Source organism: Electrophorus electricus, chromosome 17 (genome assembly GCF_013358815.1).
Source record: "Electrophorus electricus isolate fEleEle1 chromosome 17, fEleEle1.pri, whole genome shotgun sequence".
Taxonomy (NCBI): Eukaryota; Metazoa; Chordata; class Actinopteri; order Gymnotiformes; family Gymnotidae; genus Electrophorus; species Electrophorus electricus.
This window is the reverse complement of record NC_049551.1, coordinates 7,597,376-7,621,031: the sequence shown is the minus strand read 5'-3', so window position 1 is coordinate 7,621,031 and position 23,656 is coordinate 7,597,376. Positions and strand designations below refer to the sequence as shown.

Here is a 23,656-nt window from a genome sequence, read left to right as displayed (position 1 = left end):
TCCGCTTAAGTGTTTATGTGACAGTTGTGCCATGGTTGGTTTCGCACCCGGTCTTGTGATTTGATGTCACAATAGGCTCATGTAGCTCTACCTTCAATGAAGAAGAAAGTAACTAGTAAGAAGCAACACAATGAGTTTATACAAGTTTTCTCAGTGTATTGCAATTGTACATTTAAGGTCATTTGATACAGGCCCTAGAATATTTTGGGCTTGTCTGTTGCACAGAAAGCCTCTTAGTACTGTTGGTTCTATAAAATTGGTTCTAAAGAGGAATTTCAGAAGTGAATTCACACATGTGCTGTTGTTTGATCCAAAACTAGATGCAACAGCTATGCTTTTTATGCTTAAACTATTTGACAAACTCCTTAAAGAATGATCATAAATTAGTTTCAAACATTATAAGAGAATTATAAGATAGCACTAACCAACATTTGTCATGTGTTTGTCCTGTTCTTTTTCTCTTGTTACTTTATCAAATGTCTGTAAATTCTGTGGACGAACAGGAAGACAAAGGGGAAGAATCATTTTAACCTGTAATCTATTCATGCTGTGTACGCCATGTACAGCTTGTCTGCTTTCTCTTCGGCTGCTGTGTTTGCATCCCTGCGGGCTCGTCTTTAGCCCTGCAGAATTTGTCACGGCATGTGTGTGTTTGTGTGTGTGTGTGTATGTGTGTGTGTGTTTATGATTGAAGCTGGGGATGTGTGGGTTGTACAGAGACACAGTTCAACTGGGCCTTGACAACTGGCAACATCAGTTACAGCCAGTTTGTCCATGAGTAACTAGAGTCATTCTACAGAGTTGAAAAGATCAGTGGAAAGCAGATTGAAGCTGAAACATTAGCATCTCAAAAACTGGCTTGCCGTTGATGAATTGTGTATTTAGTGCCTTTATGGGTTTGATTTGCTGTTTCTGCTGATTGGGTCGATTTCAGTTTCTCTTTGGTCAGTTGGTAGGTTTTTCTGCTGTTTTCTGTTCCTGCCTAACTGTATTCATTTCTAAGTCTCAGCTAAATCGTGAGGCACATGTGTTGTGCATTATGTGAAATAGATGTCCAGCCACCACACAACACATCACAAGTCTATTTACAAAAATGTGGTGAGACAGGGCTCCTTCTCTTCCCCAACAGCAGCTATACAGCATATTAATTTGGAGTTCACAACCCCAGAAAATGTCAAAATATCACCTACAATTTGTGGTATGACAGTGAGCTAACTTTGTGATGCTCCAAAAGTCTGTTGGTTACAATCCGGAGTTAATCAGATTGCAAGCAAGGGCAGACATAAACAATGGGAGGAAACCACTTTTAGATCTCTAGAGAGTCTGTGCACCTTACTTTGCACTATTATTTTGCACTATGAACTATTATTTACAAACAAACAAACAAACAAACTGATGCAATTTATTTTGGGAGAGATCCAGGCCAACAAACAACAAACAAGACCCACACTAATGAAAGAAAATACACACTGAATAATCTTAACAAAAAGAAACAGGACAATCCTAGCTGCCTTAGACATAAACTGACCCAAACCCACACCCAACAAAATGGCAGCCTACCACCAGTATCCAACACCAAAGTGCCACACACCAAGCAATATTTACACTATGTATACAATATACACAACAGCAGCTAAAGTAGGAGGGATGGAGCCAAAATGGAGGTTTAAATGGGGGAATCAAGGTCATATACACAAATCACATGAATACTAAACCCAAGTCAAAACCAATCTCCACAACAACCAACAACTCCTTCCTCCCTGCCTTACTGCCTCTCTCCCTCTTCTGCCTCCAGGAGGGGTCTTTCTGTAGGAGGGGCCAGCGGGTCTGTAGACCTGGAGAGGAAAAGAAGGGGAAAACCAGTTCTCACCTTCACACGCATCAGCAATAGGAGCAGTGTGTGTGAAGATGAGAATACGGGCTAATCTGCGCTGTCTTTAGCTAAGGGGTCGAGATACGGTCTCAACATATTTACATGACAAATATGGGTTTTCCACTTATGATTAGAAGTAATGCTCACATAGTTGGTGGGGGACGATTTAAGGACCAGAGAAATGAGCACGACTGAAGGGACCAACAACAGGCAGGAGGGCGAGTACTCAATCCCCAACTTTAAAGGCATGACTGACAACCTTTATGTCATGGTGGGCTTTCATGGCATTTTGTGTGGAACACAGGTTCTTTTTCGCAATATTGTGAACAGTTTGCAATCGTTCATGAAGCCTAGTAACATAATGAAGGCACGCCAAAGCACCTCGGGACTCCAGGTGGTAAATACTGGAGAACTGGTGCTGTATACACAAGTTCACAAGTCACCTGGCAGAACAGGTGCGACGTAAAGTCCGTGCCTTGGTCGGATTGTATAACTTTGGGCAATTCGAAGGTATTGCAGAACTTAATTAGAGCTCTGATTACTGTTGTGGATTGTAGAAATCGGAGGGGTATAGCACACATTAGAGTCAAAAGATGACAATTACCAGAACGGATCTTTGGCAAAGGGCCCACACAATCAGCCAACACCCTTTCAAAGGTCTCACCAACCACAGGAAGGGGCACAGAGGAGTGGGCAGAATGACCTGATTTGGTTTCCCAACCAACTGGCATGTATGGCATGCAAGGCAGTGTCTAACAACATTACTCCTGATCCACGGGTAAAAGAAATGCTGTAGAAGGTGTTGGGTGGTTTTTCTGATGCCTAGGTGGCCAGACAGGGGATGACCTGGGCCAGTTGCATTATATGAGATTTAAATATGGTTCCAGATACAGTTTTTGCTGCATTGGAGTAGCAACATTACCTTTGTAAAAAAAAAAAGAAAAAAAAAGCCAATCAGAGAAAACAAAGGGTATACATGTCCAGCTATAAGCTTAGGTTAGTTCCTGTGATCTGTGATCCTAGAGATTATGCTGAGTGTTTCTACTTCCCTGTCAAGGGCATTAGTTTCTTATAGAGTGGGACAGCGGACTGGGGGGTGGGTGGGGAGAAGCGAGGCAGGTGGGGGGGGGCGAGGGGGAGAAGCGAGGCAGGGGCAGAGTCGCTGTCAGTGCGCAGACTGAGGCATTCAGAAGCCTCAAGGTCCACTGCTTTAACTAGGTCAGGTCTTTCAAACGTAGCTCTTTGAATAGGGGAAGGTTTTGTCTGCACGAGCCCTTCAGAGGCAGAGTGTTCTTGCGCTGCGGAAGCACTGTGGACTTTTCACCGGGGCCAGAGAGCACTAACACACACATTGTGTTACCTAATGAGACCGGGACCACAGCCCTGCATATTTCCCTCAGCTGCTGCTGCTGTTGTTATTCTTGTTGCAACATGCCAAGGCTCATGATGGCTTTCTTTGCATGAAATATCACTCTGACTAGATAAATATCACAGCTGCTAGCTGTTCCAAGCTTAACTCATAAATCCAGGATAAGGATCATGGCACCCATCACAAAAACTGTGAAAATAAGAGTTGGAAAGGCCATCTTTCTGAGGCCATTTAACCTTGTAATGGCTAGTGATTACAATAATGTGGGTGGTCAATGAAGCAAACACACTCTACTTAACCTGTTATGGCAGGGTTGGGGCTTTATTATGTATTTCATTAAGCCTGGTGGAGATACAAATTTCTGGTGAAGATCCAAATTAAGATTCAAGATTCACTGTTCATTGTTCTAGAGCTGTGGGTAAATTTTTTTATTTTCACTATGGAGAACACTTTTTTGTCTAGGGGAGGTAACGAGATGCGAGGGTAGCATTAATCTGATCTGGATGAGATTTCTAAAGGGCTGTTCATATTTCGACTGTTGACAACACTGATTTAAGTACATTATAATTAGGTACATGTCATTTTACTCATAAATTTAAAACACAGATTTGAAGTTCTCTGAAATGTGTTAATCCTTTAATACAAGGGCGAAGAAGAATGCCTCCAAATTAAGCTGCGTGTAACGTCAGCTTGTTTTGCATGCTCTTTAATCATAAGTGTTTATGGAGGGCAAGAACAGTCTCTTTAACCTCTTTAACTGACCCGACAGTACATTTAGTTGCTAAAACACACAGCCTGAAACCTCCAAACCCTAATGAAGGGTTAGAGAATCAGTCTACTCTCCTTATTCGGCTTTTCCCTGTCCTGATGCTAAAGGTGAACCTTGGTCGTACAGCAGGAGACTTGTGGGAGATGAAAGAGGTTCTAGAATAAACATGTGGCCTTGGGTGCACATGGTTCTCCAGTGTGTCTGCGAGGGGAAACTTTCCTTCTGAAATTGGAGAGGCCGGATCCAAATTGGGACTGAGCTAATCAGCCTGACTTAAAGCTGTATTCTTGGGTGAGGTTGCTAACGAAGTAGATAGGGCAACAAGAGTGAACCTGAAATGAGGTTAAAAGGAATGCTGTCGTCTAACAGCTTGTTTATTGATTAGATAGAATTGTATTAGGTTTTCTTTTTTGAATTTGCTTCACATTAGCCTTGTTAACATGAGGGCAGGCTGAACTGGATGATTAATTGCTACCTCATGCTAGTGATTCATTCATATTTCAGCCAAACCTTATGTTACAAGTCAAGCTGTTTTCTGTCACTTCAAAAATGGTGTTAAAACTGGTGTCAAAATAGCAACACATGATATTATTTATCATTCGCAATTCTACAAATGTGACAATGCTGACAAGTGAAAAGTTCATGTTATTTTTTGATCCAACGACAGTGAAAATGCTTTACATGTCCTGCACATAATCAAAAACAACACCGCTTATCGCATACATGCTTGCAAAGTGTACATACGTTCTTACAACTCGCACATATGCCCACTTGAAGTTTTAGTGTGAATAAATGGATCTCTGAATTCCTTTTCCGCCTTTGCAGCATGTGACAGCAGCCACTGGGGCGCCCACTGCAGCAGGCGCTGTCAGTGCAAGAACGGAGCACTGTGTAACCCCATCACGGGGGCGTGCATCTGTGCGCCGGGCTACCGCGGCTGGCGCTGCGAGGAGCCCTGCAAGGCGCGCACCTACGGCGACGGCTGCCACCAGAAGTGCCTGTGCCAGAGCAATGCCACCTGCCACCACGTCACGGGAGAGTGCACGTGTAATCCCGGCTACACAGGCGCCTTGTGAGTTTGCGAGCGTGCTGCGCACACGTGCGCACGTAGACGCAGTATGCTGCACACTTGTGATGCACAAACGCGAGTGCGCAGGAGACGCTCGCGCGCATGCGATTCCGACTATGCAATGCCTCACAGTTGGCCGAGCTCCAACTTTCTCTGGCTTGCTGGTTCTCATGATTGCTCTGTTTCTGTCTCCTGTGCAGCTGCGAGGACCTGTGTCCTCCAGGCAAACATGGGCAGCAGTGTGAGGAGCGCTGCCCCTGTCAGAACGGTGGAGTGTGTCATCACGTGACTGGAGAGTGCTCCTGTCCTGCAGGCTGGATGGTAATTGCACAGATGAATAGGAGGAGACAAACAGTTTACCCACAGTGATTTACAGTGTTGACCCTCAGGGTAATACAGACAACAAAATTCTTTTTTTTTTTCTTTTTTTTTGGGAAACTTAATTGGAGAGTTGCTCCGTGAGTGCATAATATATCAGTAATGGTATGTGTGTTTGTGGAGCATAGAATCATCGTCACAGATATTATCAGTGATTCACATTAGCACAGCACGTCATTTGCTATCTATAATTTATTTTGACTGTATTAAATTGTAATATATTAATAATAATAATAATAATAATAATAATAATAATAATAATAATAATGTAATGAATTCTAAATTAATAATCTGTGATTGGGTTAAATTGTTGATGTTTTGGGTTGGATAAATTACTTGTATGTGGGTGTGGGTGTGTGTGCGTGTGTGTGTGTCCGTCCAGGGAACGGTCTGTGGGCAGCCCTGTCCTGAGGGTCGCTTTGGTAAGAACTGCTCTCAGGAATGCCAATGTCACAATGGAGGTAACTGCTCCGCTTCAACAGGCGAGTGTGTGTGCAGTCCAGGCTACACTGGAGAGAGGTGAGACACAGTCCAGCCTGACAACTGGCATGAAAGTGAGACACATATAGCCGCAACCTATCTCTGTAAAGAAATGAATTGTTGTGAAAATTAGTAAACCGATTTAAATGAGTCGCAGTAAGGAAATTGATAGCTTGATATCTTAAGTGTTAAATTGCTCTAGACCAACATTTTAATATGAAAAAAATGAGGACACATTATTGATTAAACTAGTAAAGAATTTTTACTTGTATTTTAGAACAACAAAAACCTAGTTGCACAACTATGTCTGGCAGTTCTTCCTTCAAAATGGCATTAGTTTCATCCTAGTTCAAGGCAATGTTTGTTGGAATCCAGGCCTTTAATGTGGCAGTGTTTCCTAAAATGGTCATTGTATGGTGGCCTAGAAAATCCAACACACTGCAAAATCATAAAACATATTCATCAACATGAGAACACGCACTCTACATTTTTGAAAGATAATGCAAATTGATACATGCACTTTATTCAAAATGACAGCATATTCTCTACATTTAAAAAAATATGCTGTAAATTCATACACTTGATTCAAATTCAGAAAATATTTTCATTATATTTATATAATAAAAGTTATTGCTGTAATTGTAAATAAAAAAAATATTATAGCTATAATATTTGCTATAATTTGCTGTAATTACCATGGGCATGACATGGAATAATCAGTTGACCTATACAGTGTGAAGAGGGGAGAATATTTTAGAGATCTCCAGCAACTCAACATAGGTGCAGCACACCACCAATCAATCATGCATTTCTGTTCTTCTTGTTTGTCTGTTTGGTGTGCTCTAGCTTTTTATGTTTGAGATCTCTCTCTATCCTATGTGCTTATAAGCTATAAATGTAGGAGAATTGGATTGCCACTGTGTGGTGCCAGTTCTTTGTACATGTCCATGGCTACAAGCCTGGGCTGTGTTTTCTCAGCCATCCCATAATTGTCATAGATGGATGAATGCAGACTAGATCAGATACGTAAGTACAAGATCTATAAGTACATACAAGAGCTATAATAAAACATGGGGCAGCCTACAGCAAGGTCACATGGTAATTAAGCCAGAAAGTCAACTGTTCTTAATTGGCACTGTAAGTGAATGGAAATTCAGATATTCAGCTATGCCATAATATGATTATCATAGAGAGACTCATATACTGCAACTAGTACAGTATGTGGAGGTATTGATTTAGTATCTACTTTAATATCTGAATGGAAACACACGCAAACTGCATGTGATAAGAAAGCCAAGTATAAGAAAGCCAAATAAAAGCCACATTAATCCTGTGCAATTACGTGAATTATTTTTAACAAGCACATAAATGGCTAGTTATCCACCTAGTCAGTGCTAGTGCTAAGTAATCTGTAGCGACACAATGTTGTTGTTTTGGCTGTGTAATTTATCAGACTGCATTTAAAATGAAAAAATGGGTGTAAGCTTCATTTAATGTGAGGGGTTTTTATAACTGTATTGAAAGAATGATCTCTAAATCAGACTAGTAGTAGATGAGTAGCTGATGGCTTATGGCAGTAACCTGAAATATGCTAGTAAAGCATCTACTTAAAAAAAAAGATTAAAAATAGATTGCCCTTGACCTCAAGCTTCAACAAGTTCAGTCAAATGAACTGAAACCCAGTGAGAATGGTTTTACATATGTATAGCAAAAAAACAAAACAAGAACTGAGAATGCATTACAGACCTGATAACTAGTGTGTGATGTTACAGAGTGCACATCTGCCCCTGACTTCAGCCAGTCATCCAAGAACAGGCATGGACATTTTTAATGGTTATGTTTATTTGGCCCGTTGGTCCACTGAATGTGGAAGTATGTATACAACTGAGTGAGATTACTATATGTTCACCCAATACAAATGTACATACTCTAAACACATTAAAGCTGCTATTCTGCATGTTGGCCTCAAAGTGGTTATTTTAGAGTAAAACCAGTATACTTGAGGAGAGAGACTAAATGACTATATTGTATCCCTGTACTGACTTATCTTTACTTGATCTTTATGTTCTTGTTGCACTGTACCTTTTGCATCTACAAGTCTGCAGCTCAAGTCTGTAGCATATGAAAAAAGGGTCTCGAAACAAAACATTCCTTCATTCTTCAGGGAACTCTTCATATCCTGTGTGGGTCTGAACCACAGTCTTGTCATTTCCACCACTGGAGCCAGTGGCATGTCAGCGCATTAAACAGAGGAAGACACAAGCAGGACTAGCCCTATATTGCTCTCTTATTGCTCTCTGTCATCCTTCATATCCTGTTTGTGGTACGAGGTACTATGTGGCTTCCATACTCCGGCACTGGGTCCTGGGTCTGTGCAGAGTCAGGAGTGATTGTGCGCAGGTATATGTGAATGTGTGTGCATGTGCGTGCATGTGTTGGAAGTTATATTTCATGGTCGTAGGTCAGAAAAATGTGAGCAGAGAGGAGATGTAAATGCCACAAGTCCTACCCAGAAAGCACCATTTAGCCTGGGCGCAGTAGTGAAGCCGCAGTCTGTATGTGAGTGACTCAGCTGCAGTTGTGGTTTACTTCAGAAAGAGTTCAGTAGCACTAGGTCAAAGCGTGGGAAAAGGCCACAGCCAGGCCCTGTGCCGTGGGGGGTGAGGGCATGCATTGCTGGCTGAGTTGATAGTGGCCTTTCTGAAGTGGTCCTAAAATGTCTGCCATTAAATGTTATCAATTCACTTTGAAATAATAGTTGTCCTCTTGGAGATTATTATAAAGATTTTTACTAAATGCTACTTTACTAACATTCAGTCACCTGTACCTGACTAATTATCACTGTAGTCTATCTAGCATGTTCTATGTATAAAATGTGTATTTACTCTAGCACTGATGGATGATCTGAATTAATTAATTTATTTTTCTAAACCTAAAGCATGCAAAAGGAAACATTATTTAGCCCCCAGGGGTTATTGGGGCTAGGTTGAGTTGACTGAGTGCAGAAATTGGGGCCTACAGTAGAACTGAGCCTCAGACTGGATAGCAGGGCTGTGGGTCCATAATTACCAGTATCAGACTGCACGTACCATATACTTAACAGACCAGGAAGTGACAGGAATAGTGCTGCAAGTGGATTTTTATGAGTTAATAAGAGCCTTGGCTAAGTCAGACGTCATAGAAGGCTTCCGGCTAACTGTAGTAGGCACCAGCCCACCACACCCAGTGAACTCATAGGCATAAGAAGTGTGTGCGTGTGCGTGCGTGCGTGTGTGTGTGTGTGTGTAAAAGAGTGTAGACAGTCGACTGCCAGTATCTGAATGACAGGGAGACAGACTTCATGTCTCAGAGAAAGCAATGCGCTGATTTGTGTTGAACCAATTGAAACAAGCATTTTTTCGCCCCAGGACATTCATGTTCTCTCAAGCCTTTAACAGAACGGCTACAGCATTACCAAAGCACGCTCGATATCACAGAATTTTGCTCTGATAAAACCCTGTTCTGCAGGGGAACAGCTGACATACGCAAGAATCTGTATAGCGCTCAAAGCAGTGGAAATAATATTGGATGAGATCCATGTGTTCTATCCATCGGAGGTGGGGGTGGCCATTCTGTGACGCACTAGCTTTGGGAGTAGCTTCCCCAGAGCCCATCTGCATGGCTAATGGAGAAGATAGCCATATCCAAACTACATGTCCTGAATTCTTCATGCCTGACATAGTCATCCATCAAAACCAGAGTTCCCGCTATCACTTGTGCGCTGGTTCTCCCCCAATGTCACCCGGACAGAATGCTCAGCTGGAGGAGGGGGCTTTCAACGAGTGGGCTCTGATGTGCTCCAGCCCTCACACAGTTGCCTGCAGAGCAGGGTGCCGTAACTGGGAAACACACATAGTTACGTTACGCTTTGTTTTGTTAAATGGCTGCTTAGACATATATGTAGCAGAGAAAGAAATAGTAGCAAGACATCAGGAAAGGAATAGTTTGGTAAGTAGTCGACTGTTTGGACAGCTGAGGTCTGTGAACAGGAAGAAAAATATCATTTGCCAGTTTGCACTAAGATTGAGGAGATTTGACATTTAATATTCACACATGCCCAAAAGTCATGGAATGTGAACTTTGACTGGTTCCGGGAATGGCACCTCTTCTGCTTCGGCTTCCGCTCATTACTGAAAATGGAGCCCTTAGTCAAGCGGTGCTGCTTTGCTGTGACTTTAGGTCACGCGTCATTGATCTGCCTGAGGGACCACTGGACTGGTCAAACCACTCTGTTTGACCTTGTACTGCAATACAGCAAATGCAGCACAAGGGAAAGCAGCATCTGCCCAACGGCAGCATTCTCTCCCAGTCAGCCAGCCGACACTTAGTGACCTGTGACTGTGTGTGTGTGTGTGTGTGTGTGTGTGTGTGTGTGTGTCTTGGCAGGTGTCAGGATGAGTGCCCGGTCGGTAAGTACGGCGTGGGCTGCCGCCAGACCTGTCGCTGTGAAAACGGAGCCAAGTGCTACCACATCAGCGGAGCGTGCCTGTGTGAGCCGGGCTTCGCGGGCAAAAGCTGCAAGACCCGCATCTGCCCACAGGGCATCTACGGCCTGAAGTGTGACAGGATGTGTCCCTGCCACAGGCCGAACACCCGCAGGTAAGGCACGAACAAGACACGGGTAAATAAGCTCTCGCGCTTCACAAGACAGGAGTTATGTTATAAAACGTGTTTTAAAGTGTGTGTGTGTGTGTGTGTGTGTGTGTGTGGAGGGAAACAGTGAAAGGGAAAGCAAGAGAAAGAGAATAGAAGAAAGTTGGCGGGCCTTGTCAGCAGGGGGTAGTCCATTTAGTGTTTTAATAACGCTGAGTGGGTTGTAAGGACAGTGCGTGTGTTTAAGTGTTTAGTGCCACTCACACACACACAATTTCCAATTGTGTTGCTCGCCTGCGGATCAGATGGGCTGGCACAGCTGACTGGCTGCATGCGTCATGTGTGACCACAGCTGCTGTGCTCTCGCTCAATGGACCTGCTGTTTCAGGTAGTGCCAGCTGCCACACCAGCAGGTACTGGCCATCGACACAGCCCTGACACCCCAGCATACGAAACAAAACATCCTCCAGCCTGTCACTTTCAGTTTGGTCTGCACTGGCCGATTTCTTATTTCAAATGGCCTTTGACACCAATTTCTGTTTTGGGTATAATAGCAAAAAAGTTTTTTCTTAAAGAAATAATTTTTAGAAATGATTTAGGATTTCTGAGTGGCATCTAAAAGGTCCATGCTTTAGAATTCAGAATTAACAAGAAAAAGGGTGTTTGGTTGATTGACCCTATTCATATCAAAATGAAGCAGCTGTATAGTGGGCTAAAAGGTTCTTATGGGGTTAGGATGACCCTCTCAGGAAGCATCAGGTGTTTAACTCCCTGCCTTGCTGCGTTTGCCTCCTTGTGTCCTGCCAACCATGCCTTGAAAAATGCTTTTAGAAAAGGTAGAGAAGGATAGGATAAGGTAGGAGAGCAAGTTCATGTTGGGATAAAGGTTCTGGCAAGGGAACATCTCATTCACCTGGCACATTTTTTTCACTTTTCACTACAGGATGCCTTTCATTTGAGTCCCTTGATTTGAATATCCATGTGTGCATTGTAGAAAATCTACACATCAAGCTAAAGCAAGACTGAAAGTGTAATTCTCCCTCCTCTTCTCTATCTCTCTTTCTCCTTCTCCCCGCTCCCTCTCGCTCTGACCCTCCTCAGCTGTCACCCTATGTCGGGGGAGTGTTTGTGCCAGCCTGGTTGGTCTGGAGTCTTCTGTAACGAGACCTGTGCTCCTGGCTTCTACGGAGAGGAATGTGAGCAGCTATGTCAGTGCCAGAACGGTGCTGACTGCCATGGTGTGACGGGCGAGTGTAGCTGCGCTCCAGGCTTCCAGGTACACATTAGCCACACATCAGTAAACAAATTGTAACGCAGAGCCTAATTTGTTTACTTACTCAGATTACACACTTTTTTTTATTTTTTTATTGTTTTTCTCAGGCACTTTGTCATGTTTTACACTGCAGTTTTGCATACAGTGTTTTTGTGATTGTGTGGGTGTCTCTTAGGTGAGCACTCTATGTTCAGTGCTTTCCACTCTCACATTCCAGTGTCCCTTTAGGGATCAATAAAGTAGATCCATCCATCCATCCATCCATCCATCCATCCATCCATCCATGTAAAAATTCTCCTTAGCATATCATATCTAAATGCAGGCTTTTTATTAAATCAAAGTATTCGTGTATTTACCATATTGTTGAAAAAATAGTTAACTAAAGCAGTTTATGCACCGTACATGCTCATCAATTAACTGTTTTTTTTCAGGGTGCCAATTGCTCCATACCCTGTCCTGTAGGGAGCTATGGAATAAACTGCTCGTCTTTCTGTACCTGTGAGAACCAAGCTATGTGCTCTCCTATCGATGGCGCTTGCACTTGCAAAGCAGGTACTTGCGTCTATTTTTATTTAACAATGTTCCTGATTGTGTGATGTTATCGTGCCAAAGAAGACAAGTGCATCTGAGGATTCTTTAAGTGGGAGTCTTTTGACCTATTCTGCTCTCAATATGTTTTCTGTTACATTCACTTTTGGTGCCAAATCTTTTTTGGACTTTTTTATAAGCAGTTCACATTGTCGAGTGAATTGGAAATAATTTGTAAAATTGTTTGGTCAGACCAGATTATACAGTTTTCATTAATTTTACCCAATTAACTTGCTCATACATTAATGATATATGCGCAAAAAGCTCTAAAAGCTTCTCCACTTATATATGTACTTACTAGAAACACCTATTAAATGCACCTATAAGACAGTTGGACCTAATAAGGTGTCCAGAAGATGCAGGAGCAGGAATTTCCCAGTAAAGTGGATTGTTTGTAGCTAAGGCCTATACCTGTTAGAAGTCTGCTGTCCTCTGTAGTCCAGTGCCTGGCTACATTATGCCAGCCCTTACGCATTTTCCTTCTGCACCCCAGGCTGGCATGGAGTGCACTGCTCTATAAACTGCCCTAGTGGCACATGGGGCCTGGGCTGCAACCTTACCTGCATGTGCGGCAACGGCGGGGCATGCAGCACTCTGGACGGCCGCTGCACCTGCACCCCGGGCTGGCGGGGTGAACGCTGTGATCTGAACTGCCAGGTGAGCTGGCGGAGAATCCCCATCTACTGTGTATGTGTGACAGTCACACTCCAGGGGATTGCTGATTATTTAACAGTATAAATGTAGCATATACGTTGTTTGACTCTTTGATCGTTGGGTAGGTACTAGCTGTTGGCATTAGTGGCGAGAATGCCTTTTGATGAATAAAAAATGTTTGAAAACAGCTGGTGGGGTTTAATGTCACTGTTTGAAATGGTGGGCCTTGCCTTAGTCTCTATCAGTGGCCCAAAGAGATCACTTGTTCTGAATGTATGGAAATTAATTTATCAGCATGTTAAAACTTCATGAATTAGTGGAGCTTCTTTAAAAATCTTGATTTCTTCATATAAAATGCTTTCAAAAAAGCAAAAGATATTGTGTACATTTGATATACATTAACCCTGTTCTCTTTTAGATTGAGATTGTTTAGTTGTTTCCTTTCTCAAAGGCTTTATGTATACCACATAGACGGTCCTAGCCATCTACGGTTAAGGCCTGGCCCAACACTGCCATTCTTATTTTGCATTTGTAGTATTTTATTCACAGCATTTTCAAATATTATATAATTGAATCCTTTCATAGTCAAAACTGTGCAATTTCACTTGCAGTGTAGATATGTAATAGAATCTCTTTGTTGTGAAGATAGCATAGATTCAGCTGTCAGGCAAGTAGTGTGATAGAACCGTTTTGTGGTGAACCTGGCGATGCGTTGGTGGTCAGTGGCGTGCTGCTGTGCTCTCTGCAGGACGGGACGTATGGAATGGACTGTCGGGAACGCTGTGACTGCAGTCATGCTGACAGGTGCCACCCTGTCACCGGCTACTGCCGCTGCCTCGCCGGCTGGACAGGTGAGCCCTGCCTGTGCTGTTACCACTGTTGGCCTGAAGGGGCCGCTAGCATCTACCTTACACGCTACCCTTATCAGAGCAATACGCTCTGGACTGATGCCCTGGCCCAATGTCAGAATATCCATCCCGTTTGTTTGAGCAGCATGCAACAATAATACGTATGTTAATAGTTAGTTAATAGAGAATGTACTGTTAAGTAGAGAACGTATTCCAGGCTAGTGGGAACTTCTCCTCTCCCCTCCTCCCCTCTCATCTCCTCTCCACTCCTTTGTTCTCCCTCGTTTCTCCCTTGCCTCCCCTTCACCTCCCGTTTCCTTTACGGGCAGCATACTGATGATTTCACCCGATGTGCCAGCCCTTTAAATACCCAGGCGTTTCTCCGGAGCTACTTAACTGGAGTTTATCGCCAGCATTCCACCATCACTTAGCAACGCACGCAGGCCCTCAAAGAAGGCTTTGTCCCATGTCTTGGCATGCTGCTCCATCACAATGGTGCTTATGGTCACACGGCCAGAGGGAGGAATGACTACGGCACAAACACAACCGGAGATTGAGATATGAGAATTAGTTTTTTCCCCCATATATCTATTATGTTCAGTTATGTTCGTCGTGACTGGCGGTATGGAGAAGGGTCCTCGGGTAATGAACTAGTGGAAGAAACCATCAGATAGGCCCTCTTTGAAACCCACCCAGTCTCGACATGTCAGTCTCCACATGAAGATTGGCATGAAAAGGGTTTAGTGTACTGTCAGATTTACTGGACTGTCAGGACAGCAAAGGCTGAAGGTGTGTGTGTGTGTGTGTGTGTGTGTGTGTGTGTGTGTCAGGGATTCACTGTGACAGTGTGTGTGCTGAGGGCCACTGGGGCCCAAACTGCACTTTGCCCTGTAACTGTAAGAACGGAGCATCCTGCTCGCCTGATGAAGGCACCTGTGAATGTGCCCCTGGCTTCAGAGGCACCACCTGCCAGCGGAGTAAGTGCTCTCTACCTGTGTGTGTGTGTGTGTGTGTGTGTGTGTGTGTGTGTTGGGGGGGGGGGGGGCTAAAGCAGTGGAACTGTTGTCCTGTGATTTGTGGTGTGTTAGACTTCACATAGATTATTCAGAATCTTTTTGAATGTAATTATAGAGAAATAAATCATCATTTATTGGAGTCATTTGCATGCATTTCCATCATAAATTGTGTTCATCATTTAATATTGCCCCTCAGTGGATCAAAAGCACTTTAGATATATCACCTGTTTTAGCATGTTTCTCATTATAACAATCACCAAGTATCTGTAGATCAGGTATTGAGCTTCAGGCCATGTCCAGTTCTTGCTCTCATGTTGTTGTTGTTGTTACAGTATGCTCACCTGGTTACTTTGGCCATCGCTGCAGTCAGGCATGCCCACAGTGTGTCCATAGCAATGGCCCCTGTCACCATGTCACTGGCCAGTGTGCCTGTCTTCCTGGTTTTAAAGGAGCCCTCTGCAATGAAGGTATGAAGACCGCTTCTTTTCATGGAGCTAATCAAAGACAGACAATTCTTTTTTTCTTCATCACTGTATGGAAAACAGGCAGTGTGACTTGAATTAATTTGTTTTCTGACGAATGTCTCATGATCTCTGTATATAGAGGACACAAGACCCATTTGACTTACTCTTATGACATAATATGAGCAAAAGAATGTATTCCTTTCAAGATGTCCCCTGCATGACTAGAATGAGCTGTACTGTCTTGTTGTGTCTGGCCAGTGTGTCCCAGTGGCAGGTTTGGGAAAAACTGCGCCTCGATATGCACCTGCACCAACAACGGCACGTGTAACCCCATTGACGGCTCGTGCCAGTGCTACCCTGGCTGGATCGGCAGTGACTGCTCCCAGCGTGAGTATGGGCTGGGCACTCCAATTCACTGAACAAAACAACAGCCACAACAAAAAGCACGTTGTGAGAGCACTGCTTTCCAAAATGGAAAGAGAGGTGGTTCTAGGGCCTGTGAGCCAAAGCTGGAGCTAAAGAGTGAAATGAAACACATGCACCAGGACAACACTGAAACTATGAGAGCCCTTATGAACAAGCTGCATCCCAAGCTAAAGTCCCAGGACCCGCTAGTGACTCTTGTTCTTCACTCCCGTAACTGCATACCATATTTATTACATTTCACAGTATGCAATAGGCATTACATACTGTCACACGAATTATTAAATAATAAACCTGGACTGTAAGATTTGTAAGAGAGACTGTAAGATTTCAGTAGGCTACAAATGTGTGTCAGTGCCTGCAACAAAATGGCTCTGTTGCCCCCTACTGACCATGTACTGAAAAATGTACCTCACGTGTTCATGCCAGATTTCTTTGCGTAGTGACATAATCAGGTGTAAAAACTTCAATTTTAATTTTAAATACACATAAAACTTAAAATCAAGCATGTGTTATTTAAATTGCAACTATTATGTGCATATGCGTTCTAAATCTGTTTTGCATTCATTTGATACAAGTAAAGTGAACAAGTCCCTGGTGAAAGTGTGCATGGTGTACTTGGTGTTGTAGCCTGTCCTCCTGGTCACTGGGGCCCGAACTGCATCCACACATGTAACTGTCATAACGGAGCGTACTGCAGTGCTTACGATGGAGAGTGCAAGTGCACAGCAGGCTGGACGGGCTTGTACTGCACACAGCGTGAGTGTCTCTCCCTCTACCCTTCCAAGCATGCTTTAATGCGTGGTGTCGCAAATCATAGCGCTCATGGCCACAGTGCTCAATAACTGCTCATGGTCCAATAACTGCTAAATAGAACAAAAGAATGCCACACAATCTACAGGGCAATGTAATCCATCAGTGTAGCAGTCTGCTGTTCAGATCATATTAATCTGAACATTTGTTTAATGAGTTAGCTTACTTAACATTTTTTTTTTTTTGAAAACTGAAAACGATGCAAGACCATGTATCTTGACTGTATATAAGTATTAGAGTCCAGACTGATAGAAATTGCCTACTGTGTTTCTCAAATGCCTCTTTTTGGCTATGCGAAACAATTAAAATTCACTTTGTCTGCTGTACTAGAAAAATCCAAAATCCACACAATGTTTATTACAGACCTTGAATGATGATAAATAAAAAACAAAAACTCATAGCTTTTATTAATAGGCAAATATAAATAATATATAGCTAAAGGGTTTTGTGGTGTAATGAATAGTAATAAAATGTTAATTTCTGAAAAATATATAGTTATTAGTACCTTAAAATAATGGACATAATGTAATAATTGCAACTGCAGTATATGATGGTAATTACAAAAAAAGAGTAACAGCTTTTGGACATGCACGCACGCACACACACGCACATACTACATAAAGTGTCTTAATTAGTTTGAGATGTCTTAAGCTCACCACCTAACTAAGAATGCTTATTACCTGCTTATTAAGTTATAGCAGTGTTATTAATTATATGTAAATGACGGTCAGGATATTATCAGGGTATGTCTGGCTAGGTGTTTTAGATTTTTACCTACAATCCAACTCACCCTTGTCGGTGGCTGATGTGCATTGTGGCATCATATCTTATCTGGCTCTCTGTCCTGACTCTCCCAAGGTTGGTTAGATATATGTGACATCAGTTACCACACCCTGGCAATCCATTAAATGCATGTTTGTGGTTTCTGTGTGTGAGCCGAAAAATCCCAGTGACAAAATTCTGAAGACAGGGAGTTGAGTATTTTATTTTACATCATTCATCAATTACCATCATATTACACAGTAACATAATAAATGCAGAAAGGATGCATTTTGTATTCTTAATTTGTATATTTATAAATGTTTTGTGCTTCAATATTTTATGAAAATTCACATTATTTTATGCCATTAGACAAATGTTATTAGTTCATAAGCAGTTATTACACTGAGTTGCTATGCTTGTTCTTGCCTGATGTTGGTTTGTTGTCCAACTTTTTTTTGAAGTAGTCCTGCGTGCAATGCCAAACGTTGTCTGACTGTATTCAGTTGCTTCACACTCCTGTTCCTCCAGAATAATAAGTGGATGTGTACGCGTTGCAGGCTGTCCGTTAGGTTTCTATGGTAAAGACTGTTCCCAGACCTGTCAGTGTCAGAATGGTGCAGACTGTGACCACATCTCTGGGCAGTGCACCTGCCGCAGGGGCTTCATGGGACGACACTGTGAACAAAGTGAGTGAGCAGGGCCCGGAATTATGCCATCACAGTGAACAGAGCCAATGGCGCTCAGACTGAAGCCGTTTTGCGTGTGTTTTTCAAACCCGAATGACAATGATGTGTGCGGTATGCAGTGACAAAGATTACGTCCTTGCTTGCCCTCTCAGGATGTCCACATGGTACCTATGGCTTTGGCTGCCGGCAGGTGTGTGACTGCCTCAACAACTCCACCTGTGATCACATGACAGGCACGTGTTACTGCAGCTCAGGCTGGAAGGGAGCTCGGTGTGACCAAGGTAGGCGGAGCCTGAGCTGCACAGACTCACATGGCTTTCTGCTGCGTTGCTAGTATGTGTGTAAATGCTTGACGATTTTGCTCTAATAAAATTTTATTTCCGCCTAAATTTTATAATAATAACTTGCTTTCGATTTACTAGTCCAATAGAATTTATTAATGTATTAGAAACCTCTGCCCAAAATCAGTTTGAGTTACTCCAAAGGATGGGGTGCACTGTGCATAAATGTTCAGGCAGTATGTCCGAGCTATATTCTGCTCATTCTAGATATTCTGCCTTTTCCTCCTGACATTTCTCTCTCTTTATCCTGAACTCAGTTGGCGTGATCATTGTGGGCAACCTCAACAGCCTGACCAGCGCCGCTGTGCCAGTCGAATCCTATCAGATTGGTGCCATTGCAGGCATCATCGTTTTGGTACTGCTGGTGATCTTCCTCCTGCTCCTCTTTATCATTTACCGAAAAAAGCAGAAGGGTAAAGAGCCCACAATGCCTGCGGTCACCTACACCCCCGCCATGCGGATTAACACGGACTACGCTCTTGCAGGTCAGTGATGAGGCTGACACTGCTTGTTACAGACTTTCCCTTTCTTTGTGATAACAGAGTGATGCAAGTTCATATAATTTCCCTTAGGATAACCAATCACAATGGAAGTCACTGTGTCCATGATGAACAACTGGCAGTGCTCCACAACTTGGCAGGGCTCAAGTGCCATGGGCCCAGAAAATTAGTTGTTCTCATCAAACCCAAATACACATTCCTGTGTGTGTGTGTGTGTGTGTGTGTGTTTGTTTGTTTGTTTTTTTTACCCTTTTTTAATCAGTTCAGTTGCTTTATCTCCAAGACACATTCTAGAAAACACACACAGAATTTTAATTGATTCCAGATACTAATAGGATAGGTTCAGGTTGCTCTGCACCATCTGAGGCATACTTAAGCTCCATAATTTCACAGGTTGGGTCATTATTAACTGCCCAGTTTTTGATCTTAATGCAAGCAACTTCTAAACAAACAGGTGATCAATAGACAGGTGGAATAAAATGAAAGATGATTCTTCAAACAGTTTGCATGTGTAAAACTATGCCATATTTCACCTCAGACTCTTTATTGTCTGATGCCTTGATTCTTGGTTATGTAACATAATCCTGTGTGATCTTTTTGGTCTTGTCCTTAGATGCCTTACCGCAAACCAACGAGGCCCCTCCCCACAGCAACTACTTCTCCAACCCCAGCTACCACACGCTGGCCCAGTGCTCCAGCCCTCAGGTCAACAACCTGCCCTATGGGAAGGTGATTGCACCTGCACACCTTAGACTGGCAGCATAGAGACCATCACCCCCTGAAGGAGAGGGCAGGGTGATGGAGGGGAGTCACTCAGGAATGTAAAATGTGTGTTCTAGCTGCTGTGCCAGTCAGAACACAGGTGTACTCCCTGGAAGATGCAGGTTTGAGACCAGATGTCACTGTTGCAGGATAATGTATCTCATTATTAATAAACTGCAGTCAGACACATACTGACAGATACTCATACTGGATGTTACGTGTCTGGACACTGGACTTACATATTTTACCTGAAAAGACCAGCTATGCACATAGTATTAAACACAGTACTTCCATTATGTGTGGAAGTTGCATTCTCATTCAGTTTGTCAAATTGCATACATGTTGAGACACTGTGTAGGATTACTCTATTAGTTTTCTTTAATAAGTTATTGTAGAGAAAAGGCCTTCTATGAAAAACGGAACTCATTCAATCCTGAAACAGAGGTCATGGTCCTATACTTCTTAAATCTTTCATTTCTGTTATGGTAGACTAAGAACAACCAATTGTTTGTTAACCTGAAGAACACACAGCAGCAAAAGAGGCCAACTCTGATGGAGCAGACTGGAACTCTACCTGTTGACTGGAAACAGGTCAGCTGCTTCAATGAGCTAGGTGAGCTGTGGGATTTCAGATGGCCTTGAACACTTTTCATCCAGAACACTAGACACCAGAACACCCTTGCATTAAGTCTGTATATGGCCTTGTATGGTTTAGTATGTTCTTAGTTCCAACATTGTTTCACATATTCGCTGCTGCCGACATACGTGCGTCTTTTTGTCAATTCTATATGCCCCTATGGTACTTCGCTCGCACCTCATCACCATCACACCACACTCTAGTTTTGTCTGGTACAAACTGCCCTTTTTCCTATCTCTTTCTGCCTCTCTCCTTACAATTATTTTGTCAGGCGCATATGGGGCTGACAGACGCTATATGAGAAAATCTCTTCGAGGTAAATGAGATTCTTCCTTAAATGGTTGACAGGTTTAATCATAAGCTTTGAGTCGTGTCGTTATCCTGTAACACAGCATTAAACAAGACACAGCAAAGTTTGTTCAAGTTTTGTTCCTTGTGATCAGGAATCACGATGAATGGGTCGAACTGTATGTAATGGCCTCATTCTTGCCTGGCTTTTCTTTTTTCCCCCTAGACCTGGCAAAAAGCGAGCCCTACCACTCTAGCTCCTGTTCTCTTAACAGCTCTGAGAATCCCTACGCCACCATTAAAGACCCGCCGCTCCTGGTCCCCAAGAACACTGAGTGTGGCTATGTTGAAATGAAGTCCCCCACCCAGAGAGACTCTCCATATGCAGAGATACACAATTCCAATCCCACAAACAAAAACGTATATGAAGTTGGTAAGTACATGAGAGGTGACTTGAACCTGCTCTAAATGCCGGAATGTCTTTTTGGTAAGGAATAAGAAGTTAATACGCTACCAAGAGCAATGAAAGAACTGCGGAGACAGTATTTCCTGACATCTGCATAATTCAATGATGAATCTAAATTCCTCCTAAATTTACATTTCTGATGGGATTATTTTAAATTTGAGTGACAATGAAGCAAAATTTCCTCTCGACTCTTCCTCTTATGGCTCAATTATGGACTGACAATTTCCTTTTTAACTCTTATGTGTATACATGTTATTACAACAGAAATACATGGTATAACAAGGCATCAAAATCCTAACCAGCCAAACAAGGCATAAGGAAGGCTGTTGTGTTTGGAAATTCACTTTGGAAATTCAATTTGGAAGTAATAGGCATCTGCAGACTACAGAAGGAGCACGTGGAACTGCTTGTTGATGGCTAATTCCAGCACATGACCTAGTTGTGTTTGTGTGTGTGTGTGTGTGTGCGTGTGTTTCTAGAGCCGACCATTAGCTCTGTCTACACTCCTCTCAGCAACGACTGCAATGGAGCGTTTGGCCAGGACCCATACGACCTACCAAAGAACAGCCATATCCCCTGCCATTATGACCTGTTGCCCACGCGAGACAGCCCGCCTTCCTCCTACAGGGAGCTTGAAAGTGAATGAGCTCATAAAGACTTGAAAGAACATACCCTATTTCCACTGCCATGGCCTCGCCTTCCACGAGTTCTCTATGCCCACATGAGGTTTGAAAGTCTTTTTTTTTTTTTTCATATGTTCACATCGATATGAGAACGATTTTATTTCTGTTATATTGTCTTCACTGTCGTTATACTTATTCTTAATCATGGTATTTTCTTACAAGAAATAAAATAATACAAATAATGCAGGAGAATTTTTAAAACAATTCTCTTAGTTTTCCTCTTATTCAGACTCATAAAAATGCAGTAATTTGAATAAAAGAGGTGACAGTTTGTAGCAGGTTTACTCAATAACTGTTCAGTGAATCATTCCACGTGTTGATGACAACATATCACTTGCCTTTATGCTATAGCGTGCAAATACAGAGAAAACCTCAATTTATTTTTATAACAAAAAAATGTTTGAGATCGATACAGTATTAGCTATTGGAAAGGGATCTGGAATGATTTTGTTTGTTTTCTTTTTTATTGGTGTTTGGATGAGTTTATATTACCACTGTTGAAAATCTGCATCATTTATACAGTGATGCAGTATTACTGGGTTTTTTTTTAGGAATGTTTTTGTTGTCTGCTAGTGTTTTATCAATACTAAATTTAACCAAAGGTCAAAGTGCCATAATAATGCTTTCTTTATCTATATTGGCTCTTTTGGTAAAAATATTTATTTAGACAACCATCCTTCAGTTCTGTTCTCTGTAGCCCTGGGTTTGCACTCATCATCTCTAATGCTGTAATCGCAGTTACACAAACATTTGACCTCCCAGTACAGTCTCATAGTAACAAACGTCCCTATGTGATAACTTCACTTATATATCATTTGAACAAGTTTGGCATCAACAGCATACATGCCAATTTTCACTTTTGAGAGTGCACACAAATCAGCATTGTTTGAATGATTTGAGTAATTCATTAATACCTTTTAACTGTCTTAGTCAACTCAGTCAATGTCTGTTATAAACCCAAAGTGGTTATTGAAAATAGATACAGAATCCTCTAAAGAAATAATGCTTAAGCTGGACTTTTGCAATGAAGGTGATTTGTGTAGGAAGTCAGGCTGTGTTTTGGTCTGGACACAGACCACCTTTAGCATATTTAGATCTTTTATATGTTTGTGTAGAATGGTACAAGGCCAGCCTCCAGTCTTAAACTACTCTGAGCCAGATATTATGTTTGTATAAAATTGTACATAGCTTGTTATACTTTTAGAACAAAATCATAAGACATTATGTTTGGGGGCTGAGGGCGAAATACACTCAACTCAATGACTACATTTTGTATCCTATTTTATGTTCAATCAGAATAGTTTAAAGCTGCTATCAGGTACAGCTGTACACATCTGGTCAGCTTTTGGTACTGCAACAGCAAAAACTTTATATTAGGCACTTTTACTCCTTTTTTGGAGACCCCATTTCCTGATTGTGGCTTTAATTCTACTATTTTTTTAAAGAGCATAAAAATGTATAAATAGCTCTCAGCATGACAAATACTCTTTAGAGGAAAATTATCAGTCTATTGGATTTAATATGACACACACACAGATCATTTTTTTTTTACTGTCAGTCTTACTTACTTCTCAATGTTCTACAAAACAATGACCACCTAGTGAAATCACGGTTCCAAATGGCCAGTGCAAATTTGTGTTGACTGAACTTGAAGGGTATATAAGTGTACATGTATATATCTACATTCTCTTTCCCTAATGTGTTTTTTTGTAAGAACAAAATTAAATTGCACACTTTTTATTCTCTTCCCCAAAGAATACCCAGGACGGTATTTGCCTCTTACTACCACTTTTCTCAAATGCTTTGTATTGTATTTTGTTTCCTAGTAGCTCAAGTGTTCTGTACGTGCAACTTTGCTTTACAATAAAATTACAAAAATGAG

General features: G+C 42.2%; 1 protein-coding gene across 4 annotated transcripts in view; it reads left to right on the top strand.

Annotated features, from left to right (window-relative positions):
• Window positions 1-23,656, top strand: part of megf10 (multiple EGF-like-domains 10) — a 39,456-nt gene extending 15,800 nt beyond the window's left edge. Inside the window, exons 6-25 of one of the 4 annotated variants that reach the window (XM_035535666.1) lie at window positions 4,837-5,083; window positions 5,281-5,401; window positions 5,841-5,977; window positions 10,364-10,576; window positions 11,672-11,846; window positions 12,275-12,395; window positions 12,925-13,088; window positions 13,834-13,936; window positions 14,764-14,910; window positions 15,282-15,416; window positions 15,672-15,800; window positions 16,467-16,595; window positions 17,969-18,097; window positions 18,250-18,378; window positions 18,696-18,923; window positions 19,552-19,667; window positions 20,223-20,313; window positions 20,609-20,653; window positions 20,852-21,058; window positions 21,571-23,656. In XM_035535666.1, the coding sequence (XP_035391559.1) occupies window positions 4,837-5,083; window positions 5,281-5,401; window positions 5,841-5,977; window positions 10,364-10,576; window positions 11,672-11,846; window positions 12,275-12,395; window positions 12,925-13,088; window positions 13,834-13,936; window positions 14,764-14,910; window positions 15,282-15,416; window positions 15,672-15,800; window positions 16,467-16,595; window positions 17,969-18,097; window positions 18,250-18,378; window positions 18,696-18,923; window positions 19,552-19,667; window positions 20,223-20,313; window positions 20,609-20,653; window positions 20,852-21,058; window positions 21,571-21,737 (2,933 nt within the window). In that variant the 3' untranslated portion in view covers window positions 21,738-23,656. Of the gene's footprint in view, window positions 1-4,836; window positions 5,084-5,280; window positions 5,402-5,840; window positions 5,978-10,363; window positions 10,577-11,671; window positions 11,847-12,274; window positions 12,396-12,924; window positions 13,089-13,833; window positions 13,937-14,763; window positions 14,911-15,281; window positions 15,417-15,671; window positions 15,801-16,466; window positions 16,596-17,968; window positions 18,098-18,249; window positions 18,379-18,695; window positions 18,924-19,010; window positions 19,668-20,189; window positions 20,314-20,608; window positions 20,654-20,851; window positions 21,059-21,570 lie in introns of those variants that run through there. The other 3 variants (XM_035535665.1, XR_004777075.1, XM_035535667.1) reach the window with 3 other exon arrangements.